Source organism: Ursus arctos, chromosome X (assembly GCF_023065955.2).
Source record: "Ursus arctos isolate Adak ecotype North America chromosome X, UrsArc2.0, whole genome shotgun sequence".
Classification (NCBI taxonomy): Eukaryota; Metazoa; Chordata; class Mammalia; order Carnivora; family Ursidae; genus Ursus; species Ursus arctos.
Genome location: NC_079873.1, coordinates 42,029,497 through 42,040,619, shown reverse-complemented (window position 1 = coordinate 42,040,619; position 11,123 = coordinate 42,029,497). Strand labels below are relative to the sequence as shown.

The 11,123-nt window shown below is 43.7% G+C and overlaps 1 protein-coding gene across 2 annotated transcripts in view; it reads left to right on the top strand.

The window, feature by feature from the left end:
* Positions 1 to 11,123, top strand: part of SHROOM4 (shroom family member 4) — a 249,861-nt gene that overhangs the window by 213,888 nt on the left and 24,850 nt on the right. For both annotated transcript variants that reach the window (XM_057311539.1, XM_044389409.3), the window contains one exon: positions 3,199 to 3,260. In XM_057311539.1, coding sequence (XP_057167522.1) covers positions 3,199 to 3,260 — 62 coding nt within the window. The remainder of the gene's footprint in view (positions 1 to 3,198; positions 3,261 to 11,123) is intronic.

Below are 11,123 nucleotides of genomic sequence, written 5' to 3'. Positions count from 1 at the left end.
TTGTCTGGTTTTCATGTCAAGACGGTGGCCTTACCAAATACGTTGGGAGGTGGCCCCTCCTCTTCCATCTTCAAGAAGAGTTTGCATACAATTGGTATTATTTCTTCCTTAAGTGTTCAGTAGAATTTATCATCGAAGCCATCAGGACCTGCCGTTTTCTTTGTGGAGAGATTTTAAACTACAAATTCCATTTCTTTACTAGATACAGGTCATTTCGGTCATCTGTTTTTTCTTGAGTGAGCGTTGGTAATTCGTCAAGAAATTTTTCTATTCCCTTTATGTTTTCAAATTTCTGGGGATAAAGTTGTCACTTTAAAATACATCAAGAAGGTAAGAAAGATTGGTGGTTGGATAGAGAAGTGAAAAGGTCTGGGATAAGGCAGTTTTAGTAAAATATTAATTGTCAAATCTAAGTGGTGGATTATATGGGTCATTTTATCAACTTGTTCAACTTTTCTGTATGCTTGAAAATATTTATAACAAAATGTGGAAGCAAAGAGGAGAGGAAATATAAAATAATGGTTAAAGGGCAGTGATGCGGGAACCAGACTGCCTGTGTTCAAATCCCCAGCTTTCCCATCCGAAAAAAATGCGGGGGTAATAGTACCTACTTCATAAGTTGGTTGTGAGGATTAAATGATGAAATATGTGTAAAGCCCTTAGAACAGTGACTACTGGATAGTAATCATCTTTTAAGTGTGAGTTATTTTCTCCTAAAATAAAGGAAGACTTTGGCTTAGCTTGAAAAGCTTGCCGAAAGAAGGTTCTGCAAGTGAACAGTAGAGAAAGGGGGCTGACGCTGGGAGAGAGGACATGAAGGCTTGCAGAAGGTCGGCTAGTAACTCCATAAGGGCAGGAGGTGACATTTGCAGGTTGCAGCAGTTGGCGGCGGCGATGGGGGTGTGCCTGTGCCCACACCATGCCTCTCCTTTTGTACTCCGCAGGAGGGGGCACATTGGGCTCCCAGTGCCTGTTAGACCAGCTCAGCAGGTTTGCTTAGACACTAGGCTTTCGGATACGTGGAGCCACTTCATGCCCATTTCTACCCCTGCCACCTGAACACACACACATACACACCCCAGACAGAGGGAAAACTTGCAGTATGGGATAGGCCACCCCAGCTCAAATGACCAATTGTATGAGATAAGGTATAACAGGATGCCCATCATATAGCCAAGGAAGCTGAGGCTCAGAGAGGTCACCCATCTAGCAAGTGGCAAATCCCAAACTTGAATAGTCTCATAGTAACTAACATTTCAGTATCCACAGTGCACCAGGTACTCACTTAGTCCTCGACGCAGTCAGGAAACAGGTCCTGTTATTAGGATGATCTCACTATGAAATAGCTGGGAGAAACCAGCTAAAGAGAAGCTGGGTACTTGGCCTGAGGTCACACAGCTAGTGAAGGGCAGGTGTGGGATCTGAATCCATGTCCTCTATCTTCAAAGGCTAAGCTCCTAGTCGTGCCATGCTGCCTCTCCATAAGCTGACGGAAAAGCCCAGACCCTCTCCAGCATGGCAGGATGCCTTCTGACCGTATGGCTTCCGCTGGGGCGGCAAGCGACCCCCATCTGCAATAAGCCATAAGGGATAACTGCCTCCTTGGTTCAAAGAGCACAGGCGATTTATGACAACCTAAGTGGCTCAAGGGAAAAAAGGAAGGTGATATACTGGGGAGCTGAGAAGGAGGCTGCGAATTGGGAAGGACTTTGTTTGGTTTGGCCACTGCTATTTACTGAGCACTTTCCACAGGGCATGGACAGGAAATCCTGGCTCCCACTGTGGCTGAGTGAGTAATAGTGTCTTTGAGGGCAGGGACATCTCAGAAGGGCGTCGAGGCAGAGTCTAAAGTCTAACAAGTGATCAGAGCTGCTCTAACATGATAGGTACGGGCAGGCACCACTCTGATCTTGGGAAAGCTGTAAAACCTCATCTTTTCCGTGGCTCCTGACATCTGCAGCCTCCTACAAGCTGAGCGCTGCACTAGGAATCCTCTGTGAGCATCCCACTTTGTTCTCACTCCTGGGAAGCCGGCAAAGCTTGATAGCATAGTCTCTATTTGCCAGATAGGAAGCTGAGGTTCAGAGAGGTGACATAACTTCCCTCAAATAACACAGCTAGGAAGTATCTCAGCCAGTATGACTGACACCAAGTATCTTACCCCCAAAAGGGAGTAAATTTTTGGTGTGTTTTCTTTATGGTGTTTTTTTTTTTGTTTGGTTTTGGTTTTGGGGGGGTTGTTTTTTGTTTTTTGCTGGGGCAAAGGTAATAAAACTTTGAACAGGACCAATGATAGCATTGGAGAAAGAGGGAATTTGGAAGGTCGGTGAGGTTTAGGAAAAATTGTGCATTCCTGGTGAGCTAAGCTCTGAGTTGCTAGATAGAGGATGCTGGGTGCAAAATCTGGGGGAGAATGTCAGAGGTAAATGTGCATCAGGTTTGGAGCTAGACTAGGAAGGAAAGGACATTTTTTACAAATGGCATCTGTGGCTTGGGTGGCAGGGTAAAGAGTTGCTCGGGCAAAGCCCTTAAGGAAAGAATGCCCAGGGTGGAGAGTGTACTCCTGTCATGTGGGGAATGTGGCACCTGGCACTCGTGCTCCCCAGAGATGAGCCCTCCTCGGCCCCTGCCAGCAGCGCTGGGCGCTGGGCGGCGAGGAGGAAGGGACCCTGCAGTACAGGGGTGCACTGGGCTGCACGCTCTGCCCCTGCCTCACCCTGGGAGAAGGTTTCAGCAGGAGCCTCGGGCCTCAAAGCCCCCTCAAGGGCCAGGGCTTCCAAGAAGATGCTTTCTATGTTGGAGGAGGAAAGAGGAATGAGCAGGTTCACCTGGCAGAACAAACAAAAAGACCTCCTTCACAAAAGCCAGGGCAAACAGCAAACGTGCTAAACTGGTTTATAAGGTGGTTTGGGAGGGGAGCGGAGAAAGAGAGGGAAAGGCAGAGTTTCTAGTGCACAGGATCCAGGTCCCTGAGTGCTCCCTTTAGTCTCTGAATGCCCCCAGCTGTTCACCGGGCCTCCTGACAAGAAAGGCAGCCCTCCAGGTACATGTTTCTCTAGCCCCTGTGGGAAAGTAGAAGAAACCAATGGGGGAGGGGGGTCTGGCCAGGGACGGGCTCCTGACCTCTTCACATTTTTGAGGCCATCTGGATACCTGTCTGCTCAGAGCTCCCTAACTTATCAGAATTTTGCCTTGCAGGAATTTCCTGGGGACAAATGGAAACCAATAACAGGAAACAGGAAGACCAGCCAGTCAGGGAGGTAAGTGATCGCTCAGGGAGTTGGGGCGAGTTGGCGTTTCTGAGACTTCTATAGAAATTGCTAAGATCTTCTGTTTGCTCAGTTTCCCTTGAGGAACCCAGCCTGGTGTCCATACCAAGAACTTGATACCGTAGATGTAATCTAGCCTGCCCCCCGCAGGCAGCTGAGCTACAGACCCAACTGACAGACCCAACTAGGACATTTTGGAGTATGGAGTAGTCAGGCAGAATCGTGGGACATTGGGCCCATCAGCTCAGAGACCTGGGGCAGGCCTGTGCAGGTTGCAAGGACATGTGGGAGCAGATAATGCTGAAATATAGATGAGAAGGCATAAACGATGCCTGCCTTCCCGGCAGCCGTTGGGCAATTGGAGAGGACAGAGGAGGTAAGACTGTCCGGCTACAGCTGTGCCTTTGCCTCAGTTGTGGGAGGCACTTGTTTCTTGGGCTCAGCCACTGTTCTTTTTCTAGGGCTTGTTGAGAACTTAGGGTTTGCTCCTGAAAGTCCAGGGGCAGGTCATGCTAGTAATAGATTAAAATTCCTGGAAGGAGGTAGGGACATTTTGGCAAATGGCACACATGGCTTGGACGAGGCGGAAAAGAGTTTCTTGGGTGAAGACTTTAAGAAAAAATAATGCCCAAAGTGGAGAGTCTGCTCCTGTAATGTGGGGAACCTGGCACATGGAACCATGCTCCCCAGAGATGAGCCCAGCTGCCATAGGTGGCTATAAGGGGTGGAGAGTTACCTTCTCTGGGTTGCTCTCCATCAGTTTGACAAGACCTTCTTTTTTTGTGAAATTCCTTAATATATTCTTTTAGCCAGTTCTTCTCCAGGCCAAGTTATACAAGATACCCCTCAATTATATTGATTCTTTAACTCAAACTCTAGAAATGATGGGGGAACAGGGAAGAAGGCCCTTAGCCGTGCCTCTGTGGGGACACCAAGGGAGAGGACTAAACTCTGGGTCTCCTGACCCCCAAAGAGCCTAAGGGTCTTTCTGGGGATCTATATTATCCCCTGTGATTTGGTGGGATAGTCAGGAATAATTTGGGCTTTCTGTTGACTCCAAAGTGTGAGAAACCTTTCAGTTTTCTGGTTGGCCATGAAAAAGGGAAGAACCCAACATTTATGAATAATCTACTAAATGTCAGTCACTGGGCTGGACCCTTTTTAACTCATAGTCTCATTTATTCTCCACAACAGTTCATTTTATTACCTATTTTATAGATGAGGTCCAGAGAGATTATATAACTTAGCTGAGGTCACACACACAACTACTTAGCAACAGAGCCAGGACTGGGACCCCTGTTTCTCTGGCCCCAGAGTTGATGCTTTTCCCCTTATAACTGCATCAAGTAGGATCCCTAAGGAAACCTTTCAAAGGGATCCCTCAGCATCATGTCTCAGAAGTATGAGGCCTGCTTGGGGATATTATGGGATTCTATGGCTGATCTGATTCCCTGCTGAGGACTGACTTGTACCATGTCCTTGGAGAGATCGTTTCAGTCTGGTGGGTCTGCTGAGTTTCGCATATTAGACCGAGACTGACAGAGGAGACCACATTGTGGCTGCAGACTTCTCTGTGCCTACCACAACACCTGACCCAGAGAAGCTGCTCAAGAGGTATTTGTCATTGGCTTACCAACTGAAGAAACAGCCTCCTCCACCAGCAAATGGGGGAAATGCGAACTAGCATCTCTTGAGCATAGTGTTCTCATCTAGGCACCATTCAAAGCACTTTACAAATATTTACAGCTGACCCTTGAATGACACAGGTTTGAATTGCATGGGACCACTTATCCATGGATTCTCTTTTCAGTGAATACAATACAGTACTGTGAATGTATTTTTCATTATGATTTTCTTAATAACATTTTCTTTTCCTTAGCTTACTTTAGCATAAGAATATAGCATATACTACATAGAACATACAAAATAGGGTCTGATTGTGTTATCAGTAAGGCTTCTAGTGCACAGTAGGCTATGAATAGTTAAGCTTTTGCAGAGTCAAAAGTTACACATGGATTTTCAACTGCATGGGGGTGGGAGGGGTGGTGCCCCTAACCCCCCATTGTTCAAAGGTCAACTGTATTTATCACCATAACCTTAAGGGGTAGTTATTATTAGACTCTCTCTTTGGCAGAGAGAAGAGACTGAAGCATAAATTCAGTTAAATTCAGATAAATTCATTTGCCTGAAGTCCCACAGGTCTGGTAAGTTGACGAGACCCAGGCAGTCTACCTGTGGAGACATGAGACTAATCTCCAAACTGGTTCTCTTACCAATCAGCCAGTGAAGTAAGAGGATTTTATTCAAAATCTAGTGTATGTACTGCCTTTTTCTAGGCAAGCAGGGGAAGGTTAGAGAAAGAGCATCAGGAAGCACAATGCCTGTCCACTCACAGCTTGAGCAAGGAAGACTAACCCACACCAAGTTAAGTAGCAGTAATAATAAATTACCATTTACAAAACAACCTATGTGCCGCTGTCAGCTAAGCTCCCCATATTCTGTTATGTTTTCTATGCCCCACAACTCTGTCAGGTAGGTATTATTCTAACTAGGGCAGTGGTTTTCAAACTTGAATGTGCTTTGGAAACACCTGGAAGGCTTGTTAAAACACAGACAGATAGATCCCACCCCTACCCCCCCAACCCCTGCCAGTAGGTATGGAGTGAAGCTCAAAATCTGCATTTCTTTTTTTCTTAATAATAATTTTTTTAATAATAATTTTTTATTATGTTATGTTACTCACCATACAGTACATCCTTAGTTTTTGATGTGGTGTTCCATGATTCATTGTTTGCGTATAACACCCAGTGCTCCATGCAATATGTGCCCTCCTTAATACCCATCGCCCATCACCGGCCTATCCAAAATCTGCATTTCTAACAAGCTCGCCGGTGATGCTGACAGAGCTGGTCCTGGGGTCACACACTGTGAACCACTGACTCGGGTAAAGGACATGAGATTCACAGAAGTTATGGTCATTTAGTGAAGGTCTCACAGCTACTAAAGGGACAAACCAGGATTGAAACCCAGCTCTTGCTTACTCCAATGAGTCACCATAGAACAAAAAGTGTCAAATACATGGTTCAAACAAGAAGCATCTGGCACATGGTACGGGGCCAATACATGGTAAATTGTTCTCTATTTAAGTTTGTTGGTGGGTAAGAGAACTGAAGACTGGGACCTACGGGAGGAAAGGCCCAGAGGGGCTAAGCAGAGTATGTTGAAGAAATAAACTTCACTCGTTAAGAGTTCCGGTCTTGGAGTCAGTCTGCTTGGGTTCAAATCCAGATTCTTATTTTCTCCAGCTGTGTGATCTTGGCCAGTGGCTGGCCCTCCCTCATTCTTGCTCTTGCTGTCACACACGTGTGCACTCTCTCTGGCCCATCAGTTTCCTTATTTGTAAAATGGGGGCAGAGTACCTACCTCCTGTGATTGTTGCTAGGATTAAATGAGCAAATATGTGTAAAGCATTTGGAACAAAACCCGTCACAGTAAACCCTCAGTAAACGGTAGTGTGACAATAAGGATGTAGAAGGAGGAACAGCAGGAGTAACAGTAGAGAAAAGGGGTGAGTAGTGAGGTACTGGACCAGGATAGGGAGGCCTCAAAAACTATATAGTATCACAAATATGGAAGCTATTGAAGGTTATCGATCAGGTAAGTGATGTGATACGTGTGGCACTTGAGGCAACTGGGCTGCATTTGCAACCTAGATAAGCTGAAGGAAGAACAGCTGGGGTCAGTGATCCAGGCATGAATGAGGATGGCCCTGGACTGGGAAGGTGGAGGTGCAACAGGAGCAAAGCAGAAGAGATAGATAAATATGTGTGATATTTTGGGGAGAAAATGTTTATTATGAAAACAATATTACAGGAAATTAAAAACAGAAGAAAAAGTAGCCTTAGTCCTACCACCCTAACACCCTGATTGTTTTCATTTCCCTACCAGCTTTTATCTATAAGTATAGAGATTTTTTTTTGGCAGAGTTATAATAACTATGTAGATGTGATTTTGTGCGTCCTGCGCCTTTTTTCCTCCCACTAAGCATTACTTGGTAAACAATTTTTCATGTTGCTATACAGGCTTCCTCAATAGTTATAAATTTTAATGGTTGCATATTTCACCAGCTCAATGTGCTGTAATTTGCTTAATCATTCCCAAATTGTTGGATAATTAGGTTGTTTCCAATTTCTTGCTATTATATAGTAGTGCTGCAGAAAAATTTTGAGTAGCTATAACCTTTTTCTCATTTTGAATTATCTCATTAAAAACAATTACCCAGAGTTGGGATTACTAGTCGAAACAATACGAACATTCTTATTGTTCTTGATAGATTTCACCAAACTCTTTTCCCAGGAGACATTGTACGCTGCCATTAGCAATATATAAGGATACCAGTTTCCCCCAAGTCTTTCCATCTGTGGAAAATGTTTCTAATGCAATAGGTGTAAATGGCACCTAGGATAATTTCCATTGGCTTCCTTTGATTATTCTAGTTTGAAGTGTTTTCATGTGTTTATTTAATATTTGCATTGCTTCTCATGTGAATTGTCTGTTCAAAGGATTTGCTTACAAGTGACACCTTTTGAGGGAAAAGTAGAGAGAACTGGTGACTGAAATTTGAGACAGAAAGGAAATAAGTCAAAGATAACTCTGAGCCCCAGGTGACCCAGAGAAAGTTATTAACAGAGCTGGGGCAGGTGGGAAAGGGGAGCTAGCTTGGTGCAGATGGTAAATTTGAGTGGGGACATGCTGAATTTGAAATTAGTGAGGAAGACAAGTAGATTCTCTGGAGGAGGTTTGTCGATCGGTCAGCTAGGGTGTAGGATGAAGAAGAGGAACCAGCAAAGGAACTGAAGGGGCGAGCAGCTGGCGTGGCAGAGAGGTAGGCCAGTGCACCATGACAGGGGATAAGGAGAGGACTGCTACTGGCTTTGACAATTCAGAATCACAAGTGACCTTCAGGAAAGCAAGCTTAGTAAAGTCGTGGGCCTAGAAAGTAGATGGCATGATGGTCCATAAGGGCAATTCCTAGAAAAAGAAATATACAGAGCTTTACATGTCATAAATTCACCTGTTTTGAGTGTGGAATTCAATAAGTTTTGGTAAATCGACAGTGCGTGCCATCATCACCATAATCCAATTTTAAGACCTATCCATCTCCCTAAAAAGATCCCTTGTGCCCATTTACAGTCACTCCCCATTCCCACCCTCAACCTCAAGCAACCACTAATACTCTCGGTTCTTGTGGATTTGCCTATTCGATACATTTCCTACCAGTGGAACGAGACAGTCTGAGGGTTTCTGTGTCTGGCTTCTTGCACTTCGCACGCTTTAGTGGTCCACTGTGTTGTACCAGTACTTCATGCCTTTTCTTTGCCAAATGATATTCCACTTGTGGATATACCACTATTTATTTATCCATTCATCTGTTGGCAGACATTTGGGTTGTTTTCACTTTTAAACTATTGTGAATAATGCTGTTATGACCATTCGTGTACAAGTTTCTGTGTGGCCATGTTTTCAGTTCTCTGGGGTCTGTACTTAAAGGGTGGAATTTGGGGGCCATATGGTAATTCTATTAACTTTCTGAGAAACAGCCTGTTTTTCAAAGTGGCTGTACTGTTTCACGTTTCCACAAATAACATAGGAAGGTTTCAGTTTCCTTTCATTAATTTCATTTTATTTTTTAAGATTTATTTATTTGTCGGGGTGGGGGAGAGAGAGCATAAGCAGGGGAAGGGGCAGAGGGAGAGGAAGAAGTGGGCTCCACGCTGAACAGCGAGCCCAATGCAGGGCTCGATCCCAGGACCCTGGGATCATGACTTGAGCCGAAAGCAGACACTTAACCAACTGAGCCACCCAGGTGTCCCTCCTTTCATTAATTTTAATACAATGATTATGTGTTAATGCCACTGTGTCATTAGAAAGATATTTTAAAAGAAGAACTTTAAAAACAGAGTTGAACATTTAAAAATGTCTTAAAAGAAGAAATTGGCTGGTGAAAGGAAGGAGAGAAATGGAGTGGTAATTAGAGGGAGCAGAAATGTTTAATTTAAGTCGATGGTTCTCCAAATGTGGTCCCAGGACCGGCACCCTCGGTATCACCTCTGAACTTGTTAGGGATGCAAATCCTCAGGCCCCACTCAGACCTACTGAATCGGAAACCTGGGATGGGGCTCGCAGTCTGTGTTTTTAACAAGCCCTCCAAGCGATTCTGATGCAAACTAATTATGAGAACCACTGGTATAAGTGCAGGTTTGGTCAGGATCTGGGAAACCGGTTTAAATCTAAAAACAGAAAAGAGAGGTCAATGGAAAGAAAAAGAGTATTGATGCTTAAAATGGATGAGAGTTTATGACCTCAGGGAAGATGAAAAGGTCAAGGACAGAGATGACATTTAAGAGGAGAAATCTTGACGGAGTTTTCACTCACCTTCCGCTCCAACCCCCACACACGTTTTTAACATTTCTTATGTCATTTCTGTCACAATTGGAATGATGGGTGTAGGTGGGAGAATCAAATGTATATTCTTGAGCCACTCTCTTTGCCTGGAAGCCTGCAATGAATTTTAATTCCAGGTAGTTACACTCTTGGTTGTCTCCCTCCACTGTTATTTGGTTTCTGTGCTGAGAATGCAAATGCATTATAATATTAGCAGGAGGGAAAAACGGTGGTGAGTAGATCTGCTGGGAGAAAAAGCTATATACATAAGTGATGTATTTAAAAGCCAAAAGAAAGTATTTCCTAGATTATCTCTTTTGGTTTTCTATACCTGTGATTGCTTGCTGTCCATTTCTCCACTTGGCACAGAGCTTTCGAATGTGTACAGCACTTTTATATACATGGCTACAGTTAATCTTCACAACAACACTATGCAGTTGAGCCTGATTTTTCCCATTTCACTGATAAGGAAGCCAAGACTCAAGAGAGGCCGTACTATACTATTATTAACAACAACAGCAAAAGGTATAATAGCTAACATTGATGAAGTGTTTATGTGTCAGGCACTGCTATAAGCACTTCACATGAATTATTTATGATTTCTCATGACCCCATGAGATAGTTACCACTTATTGACCCAATTTTACAGATGAGGGAACTTACAGATAGATGAAAGTCATTTGCCCAAGGTCCAACAGGCATCGGACTCCAGAGCCCTTTGCTTCTGAGATTATAAAGCAAGTACGTGACAAAACTAGACTACTACCCAAGTTTGTTGGTTCTCAGCCTCAGGCTTTCTTGCTTCCTTTTATCAAACCACACCATGAGCAGAGTGTGAAATATCCAGTACACATTTCCTATTTGCTGACAGAGTGAAAGAAAATGGATAATTCAGAATTGAATCTCATTGTATTAAGACTTTCAGGAAGGCTTTGCCACCTAAGAAGAATGCAGTCTTCCGAGGCATGGAAGGATTTGTCAAAAGCGTGACAAAGTGAATTTAAATACTTGGGTATTAATGTAATCCTGGGCTCACAAAACTCATTCCAGGAAAATTATAAAAATCTAATGGGAGAAATAAAGACCTGAATAAATGCATAGCTATACTCTGCTTCAATTTGGGGAGACTAAATATAGCAATGATTACAGTACTCCCTAAGTTAATGTATAGATGTGATGTGCTACCGATTAGAGTCATGGTGGGATGCTTTATAGAACTTGTCAAATTCATACTGAAATTTATCTGGAAGAATAAGTGGGCAAGAATACCAAAGAATACATTTATTTATAAAGGCAATGATGGTAGACTTACCCTATCAGATTTTAAAGCCTGTGATAAGGTGACAGTTATCAAAACCATATGATAGGGGGTTGAAAAAAGGCAAACAGTGAATTTTTTCTAAAAAGAGG